At 46.2% G+C, this 22957-nt stretch overlaps 1 protein-coding gene across 1 annotated transcript in view; it reads right to left on the bottom strand.

Moving 5' to 3' along the window:
• Positions 1–21818, bottom strand: part of PAPPA (pappalysin 1) — a 178720-nt gene extending 156902 nt beyond the window's left edge. The window contains exon 1 of the mRNA XM_054646502.2: positions 21272–21818. Coding sequence (XP_054502477.2) covers positions 21272–21668 — 397 coding nt within the window. The 5' untranslated portion in view covers positions 21669–21818. The remainder of the gene's footprint in view (positions 1–21271) is intronic.
• Positions 21819–22957: the final 1139 nt, after the last annotated feature.

Below are 22957 nucleotides of genomic sequence, written 5' to 3'. Positions count from 1 at the left end.
CACTTCTGAAAGTTGGCCCTGCCTGTTTTGCTGGGAGACTCCAACCAGAGGTGACAGGACTCAGTTATGAAAGGGGAATTTAGGTCAACAATCAAAGCTGCAGTCAGGGGGCCCAAGAACAGGGAGCTAAAGGTTGGGGCTGTTTTTTTCTTTAGCATGCTTTAATCGTTCAGTATCAAAGCGCAGAAGAACGCTTGAAAGAGCAAATATTCTACAGGAACCTATAGAAAGCTTTTATCTGTCCAGAGGAAAATAATTAAAACCGACAGATTTGGGTTAAGTATCCCCATGTTCCATGCAATTGGATAAGTCAGTGAAGATCCACTGGAGCAGTTCTTGAGTTCTGCACTGGATATTTCATGGTGTGACGTTGAACCCAATATAGTTTTACAAAGGGGAGAAATAATCTCTCCTTTCCTTTGCTGTGCTTCCCCCAGCCCCACTTCCTTCCGCAACAGTTAAATAATTCAAAGTCCAGAGTACTTAAGGCAACATCTCTGTCTGTACCATTTCCAACACAGCTAAGAGGCCTCCTGAGGTCACCCCCTGAGACAAGGAGTTGTTCAAGAAAACCACCTAAGGCTCGCTCAGGTGGCAACATACTACTTAAAGAGCAAAAAGGGGATGTTTGCTGCTGCTATCAATCTAGCTGAATTCACACCAGGCTTTATCCTTTACAAGCTATGCCAGAGGATTCAGACCTGACAGAGAAGGACGGAGTTCTTTTTGTTCTGCTGTGAAAGACAAGAACTTCACCGTGTAGAAATACAGAGTCTAATACAGCCATGCCTAATTAACATTGAGAATTTAGCCCCAGGCTCTTTAAAATCAAAATCTTTATATCAGTGTAATTTAGCATCAAATTAAGCATACATTGTGTACTGTTTCTCAAATTCCCAGTCACTCATTTGCTCAATGAGATACCTTGAAGTCTGAAAACAGGGAGGTGAGAGCAACTACAGCAGCAAGACATGAATTTATAGTGGCTGGTTAGTTATGAACATTACATAAATCCTTCCCTGTTGATAACAAAATCATGTGGGCTGCAAGAGAGCAGCCACTGGCATGGACAATCATATTAGTGACACTCCAGTGAGCCTATTGTGGGAATACACCCGCTAACAGTATAGAAGAGCTTACTGCAAATACATCTGGTAGGCTGGGCTTAGTGAGAAATTACAGATTGTGAGGGTTTTGAGGTGTAAGTGAACACACAGCGCAGGGCAGAGAGGGAGCTGAGTCCTTGCAGTGTTATAGCAGGGCCAGCCCAGGGCTGGGAATGGCTTTTCCAAGGGCTCCTTCATCTACAGCGTAAACAAGGGTTAGTGGGAAGGTTTGCTCCTTATCTAGATCTCCTTAAGCATTTCACAATAAAGCTGCAGGACCAGTGGAGACTGGTGCTTGGTGAATAAACTGTTTATGATCTAATAACCAGCTTTAGGCAGCCTTTTAGATGGACAGAAAAATGCACATCCTTCACAAGGGTCAAGCTTCAGTCCCCACTAGGAAGTCTGGGATGACAGGAACATTCCAGACAAGGGTAAGGATATTGTAATACCTGCAAAACGATTTATTTCTCCTGCCTTGTTCTGAGAAACAACTGGGTATTTTTGGATGAAGCTTGGAAAATCAGTATGTGTCCATGTTGTTAGAGATGATTTTAACACACACAGGCATAGGGACAGTGAAGATAGTAGAGACAGGCTTCTCTTGGATCCTGCTTAAAGTCAAACTCTCATGTTCCATCAGGAAATCACTGCTGTATGTCACAAATATGGGAGGCTTTGCATCCAGCTTGATTCAGACAAGAATTTGGGATTTTGGCTGCCAATTTAGACACTCCAAGATTGCTTTATTAAAAAGTTGAGTTTAGTGTTTATGAAAACCCAGATAACCTTCAAGTATCAGAATGGAAAGCACTCAGTAAGTTTGTTAGTTTGGCTGAAAGGGATCATCACACACCTCTGAACTCCCAAGCTTATCTCTGCTCACTGCCCAGCAGAACCAGATTACAAATTAACCCTCCCATTGTACCTGAGGCAGCTGATTCACCTCCAGAGAAATCCAGCATTAACACCATTCCCACTTGAAAAGCAGGTGTTGCAAAACACATGGATACACATCAGGAGGAATGCATGGAAACCATTCATCTTTCACAGACACATGCACAGCACACACAAACCTGAGAAGAAGGACACGAAGATAAAGGCACAGCAGCAGAAGGGTCACTGGACTCACACAGATTCAGGTGCCCAGGACTGTTTGGTGGAACACGAGTCACCTCTGCTTGCACATCTCCTCTTCCTCCCTGTGCTGTTTGCCAAACAGTGATTACCTATCAAAGTTCTACAGAGAAATTTACTCTTGCTCACACTGAGCGGCTTTCCTCCCCTTTGTAAGAGTTAATGCTTGAGAGCAACCACAGAGTATCTTCTGTGGAAAGAACAGACACGTAATACCATAACTTCCAGGCAATCTAAATGATAAAGAGATATTCCTGGGCTCCTTTTAGAAAACAGCAGAGAGAATTGATCATAAACTGGGTCAAGATAGGTCAGCATACCTCAGAGCAGATCAGATGGCCAGAGCATCCCAGGAGGAAATATCCTCCTGGAAGGATTATTAGGGGCACATCTGTGCCATCAGATGACCGTGCACAATACCCATCAGCTCACGGGGAGTTCAATATGGCATTTCCTTTCAAAATGTGCTTTGTGTCTGACAAGCAGTGCAAGTCAATCAGCTGTGGCAGCGCCCGAGCCCGGAGCGGGGCTGGAAACGCGCCCGACGCTGCCCTGGACGGCCACAAACACAGGGCTGGGAGAACTGGAGCCCTGCACACGAGGTGCCTTGTGGTGCTGATCAAAACACACAGTCAGGATTAAAGGGGGGGGACAACAACATGGCTTGTTTTGCCTTTTAGAATTCCCTTGTCTCTGACCTTTACGGCAGCTTTAGGGCAGCGCTGGAACCAGCTGAGCAGTTACTGCTCCCAGCTGCAGCCAGGAGAGCTTTTACACCATTGCACAATGCGTGTGTGTTTGCAGGGGGGAGGTTAGGACTGGAGAACAAAGGAGGAAATCTAGTGGCACCTAAATCAAACATTATGATCAATGAGGGAGTGGGAAGAGAACCTGGGGAGCAGGGACAACCTTACAACCTTTCCAGGATCAGACAGATGGCCAACATCCACATTATTACAGAAACAAAACAAAAACAAAAAATTCCATGAATGCAAAACTAGGGCACCCTGCGAGGAGACTGTAAAAATCACATCATGATAGCTTAGACTTGTCTTTGTAATTGAGGGGCATTTCCACATGAAACAGTTCTAGTTATTTAATTGGATTTTGAGAACATTCTTGGGCAGACACTTTGTGAGTGCAAAACTGAGTAGTTCCAGTGCATTTACGCTGATTTATACCCTGCAAGGACTTTGCCTTGTGAAAATCAAATATCTTATTGTAAAAAATATCTTAGATCTTATCCAGACTCAAATATCTTATTGCATCTGTCTTTCCCATATGACTGCATCTTTCCTGTACTAATAGAAACAACTGAGGCATTTATCAACCTTCAAAGAACTGACTCCAAAACAATCCACAGAGGAGGAGGCTGCAACAGCAGTGGGGAGAAGGGAGCTGATCCTGCCTGTTTTCTGCTGTTGCTTATGAAAGGGATCTGGGCCTTCACTAATCCTGACTATTTCATGCCTCAAATTCCCTGCTCCATACTTGCACACAAGTTCCAAACCCATACACAAACCACAGAGATATTTCTGCTTTCTAGGAAACGTCCTACTGAAAAAAAACCTTGCCTCTCTAACATGATATAACTATTATAGTATGCATTCCAGATAGGCTGGAGTCACCACATACGAACCCAAGTATAGAATTTTAGAGCTTTATTATTCTGCTCGGTTTGAATCCAATTTCATTTGTTTTGGTATGATTTTCCTCCTGGAAATACCTGAGCCTGTATTTCTGCTCTACAAATACCAATGATCACTTGATCTGTGAGCACAAATAAATAGACATCTAAAAGCAAATTCTCACACAGATACTCATGATGTCTTAGAAGTGCACAGAAACAAATTCACACCTATTAAACCGAAGACTGTAGCTGTGAAAATTCAAACTTTAGTTCTTAAAGGACAAGATGGGACAGCGATGGGCAAACCTCCAAAAGGTCACAATTCTGCTTCGCTTTCCATAAGTGTTGCCAAAGCTAAATCCTTCTCGAAAGTAATTGACCTTCTCAAGTCTGCAGAACTGGGAGAAAAATGTAAAAGAAACAAGCTACCTTGGAAGATTTTTGGCAATTCTTGTATTTAGCTGAGCAGCAGGAAATATCATATGTCCAACCTTTCTTATGTTATTTCAGCCCTTCTACTTCTGGTTAAATTTGGAAGCAGAGCAATGAAGACTAACAAAATACCATGTACAGGCACGATTTTCTCTGTGCAGGGGCCTATGTATACATGTGCACATGGCTTGGAGGGAGCAGACTGGGGCATTTGGAGCACTTAGCTTAAATTTGAGTTTTGAGGAACAGTCTCCAGCTGGGGATGGCTCAAATGAAATGAAATCCTGTCTCAGAACTCTAATTAGCTTCAACAGGGTTTTGGTCAATGTTTGCAACTCAGCTAAAGCCACAGGAATAGGTCATTCCAGTATCCTGCATCCCCTGGACTGGTGTTCTGCCCTGAGAATGAGGCAGACCACCCAGCAAGGGCATGACAAGTTAAAGTCACCCCCAAGTTATTCTCTGCTTTCTCATCCACTCTGTTTTTAAGGGTCTGCTGCATTGGCTTCACATTCCTGGCATTGTCAATGGTCCCCCTTCCAGAGGGAAACTTTAATTTTTGCTCCCCCAAGTCTGTTCTGGAGGTAAACTCTTTGCATCACTGAGGTCAACAATAAAGTTCTGACAACCTTCAATGAGAAAAGATTTCAGTCTTGTTTTTCAGGTGGTTTTCAGACAGTGCACTGGACTGTTTATAGGGGAGAAGTCAAGTCATTGCTCAGCACAACATCCTGGAAAAAGGTGACAATATCTAAACAGGATTAAAAATACCATATGGAACAGAGCCTTACAATTAACTGCAATGATGGCGAGGAAACACTACAATCAGCTGGAATCATTGTGGTGATCAGAAAGAGCCTACCAGTGTCAAAAAAAGTCCACAGAAATGAAAAAGAGATAAATCAAAAGATTTGAAATTAGTATCTTAGTGCTGCTTGTGCTTTATTGTTAGCTTGAATCGTTTTTCCAGTAATAGCAAAAAACCCCTCAGAATACTCTGACATTAGAAGTTCTTAGACACAATATAGGTGATCACTGAATTAATTCCTCTTTAAAGACCTTGCAGTTTGGAAAAACAATTAGTTCTATATTGAAAGCTATGGTGACAGATATTCCACCACTCTGCTCAGAAAGGTTTTTCAATTACTGACTGCTCTCAAGGCTAAAACACTGCTAAAATACTCTGTTCTGAAGTTGCTTAGTCTCCACTGGATCCACTGGATTTACTTATGTCCTCTAGTATTCATTTCCAACCCACAATTATCAGTTGAATATTCCCAAAACACTCATTTAAAGATCATGGTGATCAAGTCACCTTCTAATCTTCTTGAGTCCAACACTTCAAGACTCGTTACAAATCATATAATTATTGTCATTGCTAATTGTTTTTTTCTCTAAATCCTCTTCCATACAACATTCTTCTTAAACTGTAGACACCAGAATGGGACAAAGTGCTTTGGCAACAGCCACTCCAGTATCATTACAGGGGTAACACAACCTCCCCAGTCCTGTTCAATATCTCCTTGTTTACCCAGCCAACAATGACTCCAAACCTTTGGCTGCAGCCCCGCATTGGCAGCTCACATTTACATGCTTTATCTATTCCAACAGGCAGTTGCTGCTCCACATTCAGCTTCCAGGTGAAAGATCCTTTCCTCCCATCCATCCTTTGTGTGTGACCTGCTGCCCCTCTCTCTATATGAATGACTTCACATTTGGCTTTACTCTAATGCATAGTTTTCATGTTCTCAGCTTTTGAAAACACCCAACTGAGAGTCCTGTTTTGGTCATTGTTTACCACTCCCTGCACTCTGCAACATCTGCAAATTTTATCAGCACTGATTTTGTTTCCTTGCAGGTTGTTGACAGAAAATATTAACTAGTAAAGAGCCAAGATTGCATTGTGCTGAATAGGACGGAATGTGGCCAGAGTCACACTGTTCAGGCAATGGCTCTGTTTTTCAGCAGGGGAAAATAAATACCTGTGATACTCATGAATACGAGCTTACACAAGTCAAGGGAAGAAAAGATGGGACAAATAGATAAGTAGGAGATTGGCAAGATGTGCCCCCTGTCTTTCTGCCTCTTTGGCATTCCACAACCTCAATCTTCCCTTTACAGCAGCACAGGAACCCAGCACGACCCTGGCCAATAGGGCATCTTGGCCGAGCATTCCAACCTGCTGGTGCAAAGGAGTGGCATTTGTCATTCACTGCTTCATTCATGAAGCATTGATGACATTTCCTCTTCCTTACAGCAGCATCTTTCTGCAGGCTGCTGAGAGCCATCATCCCACCTTTGGAGATGGAAAGGACAGAGCTGAGGGCACCTCGCAGCAATTGCAGAGCAGCAACTAAAACCCCAAAGCAATTCCTATGCACTTCCACTCTGCCACAGAACCAGCAGCTGGAATTAGCAGGAGAGGGAGTCTGCTTCTCTCACAGAGGAGTTGCATCACTGCTGAAACAAACACCCTTTCTTTCTCCCCAAGCATCTAATTTATCGCTGAAGGAAATCTCTGTTCTCTTTCCGAAAGCACCAGCCAAAAAGGAACCTCTACCCTTTGCAACAGCCTCTGTTTTCTCTTCTGCCAACTGGTCTCTGTCCCTCCTTCCCTTATAGAACATCTTGTTGTAATGCCCTGCTAGAATAATGTTCACATAAACCCGTGTGCCTGTTCCAGCTTGTCCTGTCACCAGTGTGTGACAAGTGTCAGAGAAACCCATAAAAGCCAGGCTGTTGGCTCGACAGGGCAAAGGACACCATGTGTTGAACACATTGACAGCTCTCAATAAATAACAGCGCTGCTGAACAGCTGGTTGGATTGCTGGGGTTTGGAAGAATGTTGGCCACATTGCCTACTTGCGTGCGTCCTCCTCGGTGAGGCACAGAAAATCCTGCGTGTGGGGAGAGGAAATACATCACTCTTAGATTATACCAAAGAGGAATAAAAAAAGAAAGTTAAAATCCCTACTCAAGTTTTGTGGCCAATTTTGGACATACAGAAGTGCAATAGGTTGTTGGTTTGTTGATATAGGTGCAAAAGATGCTCCTCCTGAGGGAGTGGAGAGTTGGGCGGTGGTAGGAAGAGCTGTCCTAATCTCGTTTCCTTCTTCTCTCTCTCATGGAATACATAACTTCCATTTCATTCAGGCTGAGCACTCTTAAGTCTGAGAGCACAGAAACTGTTCACAGAACAGTTTGGCCTTCACAGCGTGAGGCAAAACACAAGGTTTTGGCAAAAAGACTTTTGCTTCTCTGCCTCTGCCATCAGTGTTTGGGGCTCAGAGAAGAGTTTGGACCAACATTCAGCCTCCTCCTGCTGCAAGGTCTCTTCCTCCAGGAGTGCAAGTGCTCCCACCCCACCTTTGCTGCCAAATCCCAGCCCTGCAGAAACCTCTGGAGAAGAAACACGGCCCCCTTGCTGTCTCATTTTGCCTCTGTGAGACGCAGCTGCTGTTGCTTCCCTCTCTGGCCTGCTCCATGGAGCCTGCAGGTGTTTGCAGATGGCCATTTCCCAGTAAAACTGGTGGTATGCCGATGTTTAAAACAAAATAAAATAAACCCCCCATGCTACAGCGTCCAGTTGAAGACCACTGCTGTTTGAGCATTGCCTCTGCTGAGACACAGAATGTAAACAGTCTGTTTGATTAAACCATCCCTAGCAAGAGGACTGCGGGGAATTCCAGCCTTTCCCAGCAGAAGATCCTCTGCTCTTCAATAATTCAGGACTCCTCAAAGGGTAAGAATGAATTGCTCAACTTTCCTGCGAGGAGAAACTGTTGATAGTTATGCTAGAATTCTTGGAGGAAGCTCACCAGTATAAACCAGGTCCATTTCCACCGCTGCTCCACCCTGCTCCTTTATTTAACCTGCTTGCAGGCAAAGGGATTGTGCAACAATGGATAAACTCTGTCCATGCTGTAATGCAAAATGTTCACTTCTGATTTTCTTCCCCCACTGGGAATAGGGAGGTGAAGAGACCACACTGGGGTAGCCTTACAGATAAGACTTGACAGAAAATATTTGTTCAGTAAGAGAAATTATTCTTAAAAAAAAAAAAAAAAAGATAAGACTCTTTAAAACCATCCCATTTTAAGGTTTGGAGATTCTGCCAGCACTGGATACCTTCTGTAGTACACTTCTAAAACTTCAAGGCTCTTAGAACTAAAAGTGGGACCACAACTTCCACATCTATTATATCTGTAAAAGCTCCCTTAGCCCCAGTTTCCAAACACACTCCTTATGGAAGAGAGGGAGTCTGGAATGGTGACACGAGCCCTGCATTGACACCCTACCTCTGCCCAAGTGTAGAACCATGGCCCTGACCAGGCTGCTTCCCTTACTGACAGAGCCTTTCTAGATCTGATGATCTTCCTGTGCATTTTGAGTGGCCGGAAAGATTTCTTAGAGGATCCAATTATCTCCTGGAAGGAAACAAACGTCTAATCCGCTCACCTTGTACCTGAGACCAAGGTGCAGTGCTAAAGACACAAACCAGGAGCAGCCACAAGAAAATGGACTATTTATTCAGTTGCCCCTGTGCTGTCAGAGATTTTTGAGACCTCTGGAATGAGTCAAAAAACATCCTGTGTTTTCCAGCTTCTGGCACCATTAGCATGCTTTGCTCTTGCCCAGGATGACCACAGTCCCGTGTTACCCACTCCCCTGGGTCCTGCTCACTCCTACCTCCTGAAGGGGTGGTTCTGTGAGAATGGTGTGCAACACCAGATGAACCATCAGCCCTGTGCTCAGACTATAGTGGACAATTATCCTTTGGGCTATTTTAGTCCTTTTACAGCCTTTGCGCAACTCAAGAGCAACAGTTTTGCCAGGAGCCAGAATCTAGATTTTGATGTTAAAACAACAACAACAACAACAACAACAAAACAGACAGAATCAGTGAATTTACCAAGAAGAAAATCTACAAGGTTACTGAAGTCAACCTTCCTGCTTGAGGTTCCCAAATGCTGTCCGTGCTGATTTCAAAGTAAATTTAGACCACAATTTTTCCCCACTTCTTTTATATTTTCCACAACGATGGGAAAAGATGAGGAAGACACAGAGTTAGACAGGCAAACATCTCATCAAAGAAACTTCTACAAGCAGATGCAGGGTAGGAAACATCCAGCAACCCTGCTGGCTCCAACCCACAGCCGGGCCTGGGTGCGTGGTTGATTTTCACTAACTAACTTTTCTTCCCGTGAACTTCCTCTGAGGGTGTTTGTTTATAAACAGAGGAGGGAATATTATTGCTGGAGATGGGACAGTACGGGCGGGGGTGAAGGAGTTGAGGCCACAAGCCTGGAGAGCAGAGTTCAGGAGTGTTTGTTGCCGGAAACACAAAGGGCTCACTGTAACACTGGTACATGGCCCAGTTCCACAGCCTGCAGGGATTACGATATAGGTATATGCAGAAAATACTTCAAAAAGCAAAAACAACCCCACATTGTACAAATGTTTCCCACTGCATCACCATAACCATTACACACCCAAATAAAACCACCGACAGCGGTGACGGGGGTTGGAGGTTGTTCTCCACAACATTCTCCTCTCAGCTGGGTCAGTTTCCCCATTGCATGCCCTCTGTCTGTGCCCCAAATTCTACACATTCGCAGGTCTGGAGCAGCCCCCCTCCCTGGTTTCCTTTCCAAAGGAGTTACTCTAGGTTTACATTGGTGTGTTCAACAGCAGAATCTGGCTTGCATTGCTCGCCCTTCCCTCTGCCAAGTATGTTTCAAAACTGTGTGTGTAATCCATTTAGTTAACATTTGCTTTTTCTCCCAGTACTCCTTTTCTCCCTGAACATCTCCATTCACGAGCTACAGCACAGGAGGCTTCCAATTCTTGTCTAGTTTACGCTGAAAATAATTCTCATTAAATTATCACTGGTGAAAGGTGCTGTTTTGACCTCCGGGAGGCTGCTCTGTTTATCCACAAGACAGATGACATGTAAGACAGTAGTAATGCAAGCTCCAGATTTCAACTTTAGCACCTCAGACTTTACAAGCACAGATGCTGCTGCATTCAGAACAAACTCCCATGGATGGGATGTGCAGCCTCCCTGGTGATGCTCCTGACAGAAACACTGGCTGTGCCACGAGGGTGTGCACTGGGTGGGGATCCCTCCCCAAAAATCCCTTGGGGCCCCTTCTGCCGCCTCTCACCTGGTCTGGATTTAACTGTGGGTAAGCTTTATGGAGTTGCTTTTGTCCTTAATTTATTAACCTGAGATATACAGAGGCAGATTTTCAGCATTTCCTAAGAAGATAAGCAGTTACTCCAATGTTTTACAAGCTCTTAGAACTTGTACAAGCCATTTCAGCAAGTCAATACAATAATCAATGTGCAGACAGATAAAAAATATCAAAGTATTCCAATTTAAATTGGAGTACTCTGAACTAAGGGGCTTTGCTGATATTTGTTTTTCTCTCCCATTGGGGGCTGCACACACTGTTCCATGTGAGAAATACAATAATTTGTGTGGATTCAACCATCACCAGTGTGTCTGGCTCAGAGATATGAATTCCAGACCATCTGATTTTCTGCCATCTCCAAAGAGCTCATGTCACAAATTCCAAGTGCCTTCTTCCCCAGCCCCTGTGTTGTCACCAGCAGAATGTGAGCTGGCAGGTGACAGACTCCATCACCACCATGGGCTCAGTACTGACACCATCCACTGAAGAGCCATCAACAGCTACAAGGAAATATCCTACAGGAGTTAGGGCATGTGACTCCACATGGAGAACAATCTCAGCTGAGGAATAACCACCATCATCCCTAAAAAGCAATAATAAAAAGTAACAAAAGGGCTGCTGGTGGGTTTGATTGCTGAATTTGTCACCAGCACACTGTCACATCCAGGACAAATCAGAGCATCCCCCTGTTCCTCAATTTCCCCAATTTTAAGGGATGTGTTTGCTCACACCTGAGATTTATCATCATCAGCATCAGAACGTTTTGAGGCGAGTTCAAGACTATAAAACCATAACCTTGCTGAAAAGATAAACAACAGCACTAGGATACATTAGTACAGGAGAAAAAAACTCCATTCAAAACTAAGTAACACTGGTAACAGCAAAGGCCTTTCCTCTCCATTTCATTCCCTGTCTTAAATAAAACAAACAAAATAATGGTGATAAAATCTGTTTCCTCAATCCAGTGGATGATCTTTGTGAATATGTTTCCAACACTAACAGCAGAGAACAGACAAGGAAGAGAAGGAAGGAGGGAAGGAGCCTGCAGCTGATGCTCGGTGTCGGGAACAGGGCTGCTCTTCTCCCAATTCCATGACGACAGAAGACTCCTGGGAATCAGATGAGGGAGGGGAAGATGGGTCAGAAGAGAGAAATCCATATGAGAAAGTGATTTAAAGCAAACAGAGAGACAATAAATTAGATAAGGAAAAGGAGGAAAAACACGACAGAGAGGAGGAAGGAGAGGAGATAAAAAAGCCTAAAATATCACCCAAAAGGAAGACTCGAGAGCCCACCAGGCCCCAGGAGGTGCCCAGCACAGAACAGAGTGGTTTGTTTCTCTAACACAGCAATTCTTTTGCTTTCATGAGCTGGTATCATATCTCTCAGCTGCTGCTTCACCAGGCCAACTCCAGATGCTTCTCAGTTTCACTTCCCCCTCGCTCCCTCTCTGCGCGAGCGAGCGCTTGCTCCTTGTTTGCGCACGGTGAGGATGGATATTAAACAGAACAATATCAATAATTCCCAGAAAATAGGCGAGCCCGTGAGCCTGGCTGAGCACACGAGCACACTGCCTGCTTACCCTGTGTTCCCACAGCGCTTCCAACAGCAGCTGGCCAAAGCCACCAGCCCGTGGCCACCCTCGGAGGGGACACCACCCTGCCGCGGCACAGGCGATGGGAGAGGAGCAGGAGAGCAGAGACAGTGCAGAGAGGGAAGGAGGGAAAGCAGGGGAATCAAGGACACCAGATAGTAGGGGAAAAACTGAGGCTTGGATGGTGATAAGAGAGGGTGGAGGGATTGGACGGGGAAGTCACACAATTACATCACCCTGCAGAACAGAAGATGGGAGAGTGGGTTTGGAATAGGGGAGATTTTAATGTTAAAAAAATAAAAAGGAAAAAAGAGAGGGGAAGAAAAAGAAGAAAGCTTGCAAGAGAGGCCAATTTGAGATTTGGAGTATAGCAAAACCAAATAAACACGTCTGCTTCCTCTGATGTTAGGGCTTCACAGTTTTTCTTCTCTCATGTCTAAAGCAAAAAAAGTCTGCAAAATAAAGGATACTGAAGCAAGGACCACAGACAGGTCCAGGCTGTAGAGAAGGGCTGTGGAAAACTCTCTGAAATCACAGCCAAGCTCAGTGGTATTTTTCATGATCTTGATCAGGTTTAGGATCAAGTCCATGCTTCCTGTGCAATCCAGCCCCATTCTGCCAAGGGATAATTGACCTGTGTTCATATTTGTTCACTTTTAACTGAGATACACAATGTACCCTCACTTGGTGCTGCCAAACTTAGGGATGCTCAACAGTCCTCCAATTGTTCTGATCACTGTCAATGAGGAGAGTAGAAAGCAAATTTCTGTGGTAAGATATTTCATTCCTGTCCTCTTTTTACCTTGCCTTTTTGAGTTCTGCTCTGCTCCTGCTCAGAGTAAGAGTACTTTAACTTCATGGATGGCTTTGGGGAGAGTAAACTTTATAATAGGCACTAACATCAAATCAAAGCAGTTTACAAGATGTGCCACTTGTGTCAGGATATGTGGGGAAATAAACAAGCTGCTCCTCCTTGATCATTGGAGTTTAAATGCTCTATTGATCTGGGAAGAAAATCAAAGGGGCTTTGGAAATGGTGTGTGTGTGTGCATGCATGCTCACAGCAGAGAAAATGAAGAGAAATGTGGAGAGACAGAGAAAATAGCACAACAATCAAGTATTCCTTCTCCACAGAAAGGTGAAATAAAATCAAGAATCACATCCAGATATCAGCAACCCCCAGGTTGGGAAATGGGCACTGAGCAATTGAAGGGTGAGGTCAGGGAAAAGGTACATCTTCATCTTCAGAAGCCTCTTTTTTGGGAAAACAAAGAACCAAAATGCACAGCACAGCAACTGTGCCCAGAACAATGCATGAAGCAAATGTCCAGAACCCAGGCAACAGAAGAGTTCAATATATTTTGCATTTATGAAATAAGAAGATTAATCTATACTGCCCATGTAAACAGTACTAGATGGAAAAATTGGTAGCACTGAGAGAGGAGGGTAAATGAAGAAAAAGATTATATTAGACTTGCTGATGCACTTGAGAGAAAAAAAAACATAGAGGATTTTGATCAAACAAGTATTTTCTGATGCTTTTTCTCAATCATCTGGAATATAAGATGTGAAGGAGTAAAAACACAATCAAGCATTCATTCCTACTACAACTTTAGGGATGGAGGGACTGCCACACAGGCTAAGACCAGAGAAGGGTGGGAAATGTTTGATAAAATATTTTTCTCAGGAAAAGGGGAAATTAATAAAAACAGACTATCTGTGGGAAAGGATCAGTTTTGGCAAATATTCCGACTTAAAATTTCAATAGAAGTTTCGTAACTGTCAAAACACCTGATTCATTTTAAGTCTCTGAAAATAACAAAGCTGATACCTTTTACCAGTCCATGTTTTTCTTTCTCATACTTAACAGTTTTCTCAACCAATGTTTTGGATTTTAGGTACTTAAGATGTTGTCGATCTGTCCTTCTCTTTTCCTGTCTTACATTAAAATGGTGACTCCCAGTCTTAGCTAAAGAGCTTTGGTTTATAGTAGAGCACTGGGAAATCTTCTGTGGCCTGTGCTATATCGGAACCTACAAAGTGGATTTTCTGTGAATGTTTGGACTAATTATCTGCTGTTATATCCCTGACACTGCAGGGGACTGAATTTGGCAACCCAGGTGGTCCCTCCTCTGCTTCAGCTCCTGTAATTTCTATTGGGGAAAAGAAAAGAGGAGCTGAAAAAGCAACAGATAAAATTAGAAGCAAAACTATTATATGGGAGCATTTCAGTTGACCCCAGTCATGGAAGGGTTTATTTTTGTTTTTTCAATATGTCTTTTTGAAAAAAAAAAACACTATACTTTGGCTCTTTTTTTTTCCCTGGCTCAGGCCAGCATGAAAACTCAATGTGAAAGCACTTGGTTAATCCTGTGGCCTTGAGAGCACCTAAACCCTGTTCGTTCTGCAATATTTTTCCTTAAAATGTTTTGGGTTGGAAGGGACCTTTAAAAGTCGTCCCATCCCACCCCTGCCATGGCAGGGACACCTCCCACTGTCCCAGGTGCTCCCAGCCCTGTCCAGCCTGGCCTTGGGCACTGCCAGGGATCCAGGGGCAGCCCCAGCTGCTCTGGGCACCCTGTGCCAGGGCCTGCCCACCCTAACAGGGGAGAATTCTTTCCTAATCTCCAATCTAAACCCACTCTGAGTGGGAAGCCATTCCCTCTTGTCCTGGCACTCCAGGCCCTTGGAAATTGTCTCTCTGCATCTTATTGGCTCATGCAGGCCCTGCAAGGCCTCAGTGAAGTTTTCTCTGAAGGTTTTCTCCTCCAGGTGAACAATCCCAGCTGTGCCAGCCTCTCCTCCCAGCAGAGCTGCTCCATCCCCTGATCCCCCTGGTGCCTCCTCTGGGTCTCTGCAGCAGCTCCAGCTCCTGCCTGTGCTGGGCCAGGGCTGGGGCAGCTCTGCAGGTGGGGTCTCACCTGAGCACAGGGCACAGGGCACAATCCCCCCTGCCCTGCTGCCCAGACTCCTCCTGACACACCCCAGGGCACAACTGGCTTCCTGGGCTCCCAGGGCATGAAACACTTTTGAGTTAAAAGTGCTCCTGGATGGATTGTGGCCTCACCTCTCTTATGACAGACCCCTGTCCTGGCAGAGCCAGACCCAGGCTCCAAGGAAGGCATATCTGCACCAAACCTCCCTGCTCCCCTCAGCTGGCTGCCCGTAAGCTGAGTCAGGCCCCAGTGACCAGCGAGGTGTCCACTGGCACTTGGATCTTTGCTGGTCACTGTGCTCAGCCAAGGGTCTCTCCCACCCTTGGCAAAGCTGAGTGCACTCAAAGACCGTGGAGCTGCCTCAGCAAACACTGGGTCAGTTGTGCAAGAAGAGACCTGCCCAGTTCAGCACTGGAAATTGGCCCCTACCTGTGTGGAGAGTCTGGGTTAGGGTTCCCAGGGAGCCAGTGGCACAGACATCTTTTATGAAAAATCTTTTTCTTAGGATTTTTCCTCCTGAGAAGCTGAGAGGCCTCAGGAACAAAATGTAACGAATGGTTATCTGCTGCAGTGGAATGCAACAGGTGCATCTGGGATTGGTCTCATGTGGTTGTTTCTAATTAATGGCCAATCAAAGTCAGCTGGCTCGGACTTTCAGTGCGAGACAGAGCTTTTGTTATCATTCTTTCCTATTCTATTCTTTCCAGCCTTCTGATGAAATCCTTTCTTCTATTCTTTTAGTATAGTTTTATTATAATATATATCATAAAATAATAAATCAGCCTTCTGAAACATGGAGTCAGATCCTCATCTCTTCCCTCATCCTCAGACCCCTCTGGACACGGTCACAGAGCCAGCACCAGTGAGCCCCTCTGGGATTTGGGATTTCAGCTCATCCCTCCCCGTGCCACATGGGGCTGGGGCTGACAGGGGCCACCTGTGCTCAGTGCAGCCACAGCCTCAGCAGCCCTTGGTCACCTACAACCCCCTCCTGGCATGGTGGGGTGGCAGTGGGGGCCTGGAGAGCGGCTCCAGCCCGATTCCCAGGGTGCTCCAACCCCGCCCAGGGCTGGCTGTGGCCATGGCTTCGCGTGCCAAGGCTCTCCAAGGGCTTCCCCTGGCCCTCAGCAGTGAGCCCGCCCTGCACAGCTCTGCTCTGTGCTCCTCCAGACATCCCCAGCAGTCCCTGAGGACAGCCCTGCTCCTGCTCTCTCTCCAAACACCATCCTCTCCTCTTGCTTTCTGTCTCACGCGAGTTGTTCCAACTGAAACAGCCTGGCTTGAAATAAATCAGGCTGAAACGAAGCTTGGAGAGGCAAACTCAGGCTGGGACACACTCCTGTGCCTACAGGAGGCAGCCATATGTCATTTAGGAATCTGAATTTGCCACCCTTCACACACAGAGTCAAATTGCCCTCACTGTTTTATTACCATTTAATTAATTAGAGCAGCCTACGTGTAAGTGCTTTAAGGGAAAAAAACCCCAGCTTTCTTCTAACTGTGCTGTTCTGACTCTAGAGTGTAGCTGGTCAAAAGAATGAGACCAGATTAAATTGGAAACGTTATAGAAAGAAAAACCAGTTTCTTATTTTTGTCCCAGCTTCCACAGGCTGAAGGAAATATGCTGCTCAAATGCAAATATTTAGTAAATGACAAGCTGTGAGGGTATTTTGTTCAGTGACCTATGAGTCAAGCCATGTCCAGATACATAGTCATGAAGTGGATAATCATTTGAACCCATCCACTGGGAAGCCAAACCCACACAGCTTCCCCCACCCTTCAGGATGGTGTTTTAGAGATTTGTCACCTTGCAGGAACATCTGTGCAGGTGTTCCAGCTCCTGTCACTCCACTCTGCCCACCATGGCCAGCACCCTGGGACCTTGCACATGCCAGCACTCATTACACAAGAGAACTACAAGTTTTATATTTGACTTCTCCTTCATTGCAGTTCTTTGTTACAGAACACAACTAGAAAGTTCATACAGTTGAAAAACAGGCTGTTGAAAATGCCACATGATCTACCTGCCTATTGTTTTAACACCAGTGAAACTCTGAATAAAATCTCTTTTGAAAACATCCTCAAGTTCCCAGCACACCCAGCACAAGGATCAGCTCTGGAGATAGGATCCAGGATCCAGCTCACCAATTCTACCTGAAGCGGATTAAACCAATATCAGAGTCCAAAACTTCAGAAAGAAACAACTCCCCAAAGCAAACCTGTATTCCTTAACTCTGCAAAGGGACTAGACCTATGCAGTGTCAATTACATCTCTTTATAATTGCTTAATTATTGGACCCTGACACGGATGTTTCTCAGTCCCTTACATGCAAAAGCTGTGGCTTTAAGTGAGCTCCACCATGCTGATTTTGGCTTTTCTTTCCCTTTGGATTCTGCTGCAGTTTTATGTTCATCAAGGACTGAAGTTGGGAAAACATAGGCACTCCCTTACATATGAAGTCTTATTAAGCTGGGATCATGCTCCCTGTTGGCAGGCTGAGGAATAGAGAGACGAAGGGGAATGAAACCAAGAAGTGGGGGGGAAAAAGCAACAAAACAAAAACAAAACAAAACCAAAAAAAAAAACTTTCACTCTTCAGAGCAGGCACGCCTTCTTACTCCGATCATTCATCCCGCTCCTCTCAGCTCCCAGCCAGCAAAGAGCCAACATCTCTCTCCCGTGAGAACACGAACCCCCCCAGAGCCCAGAGAACCCTGACAGGGACTGGGGGGCATCCCCTTTCTCAGGCTGGGCTTGAGTTTTCACAGTGCGACCCAAACACCTCTGGTTCCAACAGCAGCACGATCAGCAGCGCTTTGAAGCCCCTCATTCCGCATGGTGTGTGTGTGCATTACCTAACCCAGCACAGCCCCTCCTTAACCCTTTCCTGCCCCAGCGGGGAAAGGTGCCCGGCGCCGCTGAGCGACTCCGTGCGCACATGTGCGTGTTTACAGAGGGATGTGCTGAGCTGCGGGCTGGGTGCGCACATCCCAGCGGGGCTTGTGCGAGAACTCTGCGGCCCGGGAGGGATGGAGAGAGGCATGGAGGGATGGAAGGAGGGAGGGTGAGTGCGCAGGAGCCGGGAGCTGCTCCGGGAGCCGCTCCGAGGAGCGCAGCCCGGCCCCGACAGGGCTCCTGAGCTTTTGCGTAACGCAGATCAATGGGTCAGACTTGCAGTTTCCCAACAGCTTTCCCTCTGACAAATGCCAGAGCAGATAGCAGCGGAGTCAAACAGGGCGGCAATAACATCGCTGCCAAGCAGCGTGAAAATTGGCAGAGCCTGGCACCAGGACTGCCTCTCATCAGACACAGGGCATGGCCCGGCACAATGACGAACCCACTTAACAGCGCTGTAAAATTAGCCATTTATGAAAACAAATTGAATACTGCAGCAGAGGGTGACGTAAGGAGAGTTGGCTCCAGACAGAAACTCCTGTAGCCTGGATTAGCAGAAGAACTCCGTTATGTCAGGGCTCAGGCACAGGAGCTGATAACAACTTGGGTCCTACATGAGATTTTTAACAGGCACAACAGGTTTCCCCTATAGGCACACGTGGGGCTGTTCCTGTACCATTTGCAGTAATTTCTTATATGGCAGCAGAAAGTGGTGCAAGGGGAGCAGAGCAGAAAGTGGGGGGCAGAAAGTAGTGGAAGGCACAAGAGCAACTCTGAAAAAGAGGTGTATTCCAGTCAATCCCACCCCTTCCCTCAGATCTGTACAGCCACACAGCTTCCCACTTTGCCACTGGGATGAAAGTTGGGGAGAAATTCACTTCTGGTACTGCCAGCAAATGTGCCCCAGTCCCTTCCCCTCCAAACACCCAGATGGGCTCTCGATTTCAGTGGGGTCCTACAGATGCAAATGCAACAGCAGAACTGAGCTCCTCAGTCTGTCACATCCCAAAACAGTGAGAATGTGAAAGCCAAGAGTTTTGGCAGCCAGAACCCTTGATTTCCTCATTGAGGGAAGCGTAATCTCTCCCTAAGCTTGCTGCAGGTCTGGGAGGCTGTGGTGTGCAGAGGATACTCCAAGTGAGTTCCTCTTGGACCTCTTCCAGGTGTTTACACACAGAGCCAAACCTGGCTCCTCTTCAAGAGTGCGCGTGAGGGGGGCAGGGGGAGCTTAAAAATAAAATAAAAATCACAAAGTCCTCCCGAGCTGAGCTGAAGCTCTACAGTGCAAAACTGGGGCATTTCTCTTCATTTTTCACAGTGGAATGTTATTTCCATGCATAAAATGGGTCAAGTGTTTTATACAGGCAACAACCTAACCTCCCCCATCCAATTAAAGTATTTTACTACAAATGATCTTTGTGTGTGTTTGTCTAGGTTCCCTGTCGTGAGAATTAGAGATACTTGCACCAAAGACTGACATGGGGTCCTAGGTGTTGGATTAAGCACGTTAAAAAATACCCTGACCCTGTTTTGGGACCGATGAGATCTGTGTAAACCCCAATTCTGCCTTTCCCAACTTGAAAGGGAAGCACTTTGAGCCCTGGGGTTTAAGTTAGGGTTGGGAACCAGAAGAGCAGAGTGTGAGAAAGCCAGGGGGAATAAATCAAGGAATAACGTGGTTCACCTATGAAATCACTGCTCTGAAAGGCACACGGGACCAGCCCATGCCCGGCACCTCCTGCCCACCCCGGCAGCTCCGCACAAACGGCGTCTCCCTCCTCACAAGCGAGCGCAGCAGCTGCGATTAAGGAAAGTTAAGGAAAAGCACGGCTGACTTCATCTCGGGTTGTTTTTTTGTTTGTTTGTTTTTGTTTTTGTTTTGCTTTCTTTAGGACAAAGCAACTTTCTTGCGAGGCAGCAGCGGCGGCGGGCGGGGATGGGGCAGCGGAGCGGGGATGTGGCAGCGGGGAGGGCGGCGGGGACAGCGGGAACAGCGGGGACAGCGGGGACAGCGAGCGGGGCTGGCGGGGCAGCGGCGCCGCCGGCACAGGCAGCGCTGCCTCCCGCGAGGAAGTGACTCCGCTTAAAGGGAAAGGGGAAATCCTCCCTGTCTCTTTAAGGCATCCTAGGACATGGAAACCTTGTACTTTCAGGGAATCTCCTTGCCAAAAGAACTGTAAAACATGTCTTCCCCCCGCCCCCCCAGTACCCGTTTCTCTTTCTGACTGGTTTCCTTTTTTTTTTTTTTATTTTTTTTTTTAAGGGCATTTCCATTTTCTATGACTTCCTTCAGAGCAAAGATGGATGTGGCGACATTTATAAGGGTTTGTAACCCTCCGAAAAGTATCCGATTTCACGACAACTTCGCTGCACTTTATCACTAAAGCGAGGAAAGGGCGGGAGGTAGAGGGAGGGAGGGGGAGAGGGAGAGAACGCGGGGAGAGGGACCCAAATTCAGGATGGGCTCATAAAATTTAAATAAGAAAAGTGCAATGCTCCTTGTTATTGTCCAGCTCAGACAGCTTAGACTGGTAGCTGCTTTGAGTACTAAATGATTTTATAGGGCTGTTTGACCTTAGAATCATTGATGTTACACTTGCCATTTCTAAGGGGAGACAAAAATACTCCACACATCCTCTAGCTGCAGTGCGAGTCCCAGCCGTAGCTGAGTGTCGAGGGGTTGGGAACTTTATAAACTCATTTGATTCATTTGAGGTTTCACAATAGCCAAAAAGTTCCTTTATAGCTTTTTGGAAACCACATGCTAACACTGCATCTAAAGAGCGAACGGTGGAGTACACTAAAAAGCCAATAAAACCAAGGAAATCGTAGGGGGACCTTAGATATGCGTTTCTTTGCAGCCACACACCAGTCACATACATTTCTTTCCATACATACAAACAAGCCACTTTCAAACGCTCTACTTACAGTTTTCCAACCTGAAAACCAGACAAAACCCCACCGTAAGAGCTGCCTCTTCTACCTGCACCTCACTCCGCGCACCCAGCAAGACAGAAACCACCCCAGGGCACTGCCATTTCCCCTATGCAAAAGTTTACATAACTTTTCCTGCGAGCCTATACTTCCAGCCGGTCCGCAGAGCTCCGGGATCTCCCGGAATATCTGGCGGGGCGAAGGCGAGCCCGGCGTGCTGGCAGAGGCGCTGCCATCCATCCATGCATCCATCCATCCATCCATGCATCCATGCATCCATCCCCCGTGTGCCGCGGGGCGCTCCCGCGGGGCTGGGTGTGCACAGCCCCGCTCCCGGACACACGCACGCCTCCAGCCGGCTCCCGGCACGGAGCGGGGATGCTGCAGCCACAGGCACGGCCAGACCTACCTGCAATGACAGCCGGAGATCTCTGTCCGCCTTCGGCTTTCAGCCACACTTGCAAAGTGAAGGCATCTCGGGGCAGCTCAACGTCTGCCTTCAGCCGCAGCTGATCACCTTGGCCACTGAAATAGAGCGCCCTGCTCGGGGTAAGGGACTCCTCTTCGTCCTTTACCTCCCGCTGTTGCCTCCTGCGGGGGACATGCCCAGGCTCCAGCCCAGCAGTGGAGCGCCTTCCTCGGGCTAACCTGGTGGCACAGGTGCCCGGGGCAGTGTGGAGGAGCTGGCGGCTGTGCCTGGTGTCCCTTCGTGCCCTGCGGGAGCGCTCGTCCATCCCACATTCGGGTCCACTGGCTAGGGCTGTACAGAGAAGCGCAAGAGGCAGCAGCAAACTCCAGAGCTGCATTTCCAATCTTCCCCCCCCTTCTCCCCTGCAAATCCTCCCGATCTGCCAGCTTTGGGCTCCTCCTTGCCTTGACTTTCTTCTCTTGTTCACCCTTCTTGGTATTTGCTCTTTTTATAACCCTTCTCAGTTGCTTTTTCTTTTCTTTTTTTCTTTTTCTTTCTTTCTTTTTCCTGCTTATAGATTTTTTTTCTCCTTAAAACAAATAAAAATCAAATAAATCAAAACTCCTTCTTGGTTGAAATGTATTTCTCTGTTCTTCCTTCTCTATCTGTCTTCTTCTCCTCTATTCCTCCACAGCTGGAACTCCTCTCTCTCTTCTTTTCTCTGCTGAATTTTCTTCCCTTTATTTTTTTTTTTCTTCTTAAAAAAAACACACACACACACACTCACACACACTCAAAACAAAACAAAAAACCAAAACAACCCCCCAGCTTTCTCCAAGACTCAGACCCACTGATTTCCCTCCCCCCAAAAGATGCTCTAATCTATTTATTTTTTTGGCCTCCTTTATAACATAAGCCACAACCCCCTCCTTTCCCCCAACCTCCCCCCCTCCCTTCTTCTCCACAAAATGAAAGAAAAGAGAAAAAGCCCCTCAGAAGATGAGTAAACAAGAATATGCTAATCTACTCTAGGGTGCTCCACCTTCCCAATTGAATGATTCCCATTAAAACTGCAGGGATCATGACTAATCAATCAGCTTGAAGGAGCAGATAGCTCCAGAGGTTCAAACACTTTTGCTGTTTTCCTTTTCCCCCTTTCTTTTCCTCTCTTCCTCTTTTTCCCCCTATCACTTCCCCCCCCCCCCTTATTTATTTTTTAAAGAAGACAATCAAGATGAATGGATCAATGTGACAAAAATCCTGCACCCCCCTTTTTGCAATCTCCCCAGCTTTCTTTCTCAGTCCAGTCCAAAACACACATTCCTATTTTTTTTTTCTTGGCAAAAGAGAAAGCTATTTCTCCTCTCAGACTCCCCGTTGCACTTTGCTGGTAAACCTTATGCTCCTCTGCAGCACATAAAGAGTCTTGAAACTTGAGTCTCAGATATTTTTTTTTTAATTGCTTTCTTTCTTTCTCTCTTTTCCACTCTCTCTCTCTCTCTTTTTCTAATTCCTTCTTTTCCTCTTATTATTTTCTCAAAGTTATGCAATCAGCCAGGCTCTCCCTTTTGTGGTCCCCCTCAGTGCAGTTGTGTGCAGCTAATCCAAATGTTGCATCAAAGGTCCCCATCGAATCATCAGGAGCTAAAAGGAGAGAAGCTTTTTGAAGAGCATTTGCCTTCCAGA

Source organism: Agelaius phoeniceus, chromosome 21 (assembly GCF_051311805.1).
Source record: "Agelaius phoeniceus isolate bAgePho1 chromosome 21, bAgePho1.hap1, whole genome shotgun sequence".
NCBI classification, from domain to species: Eukaryota; Metazoa; Chordata; class Aves; order Passeriformes; family Icteridae; genus Agelaius; species Agelaius phoeniceus.
Note: the sequence above shows the minus strand (reverse complement) of the source record. Positions and strands in the feature narration are given on the sequence as shown.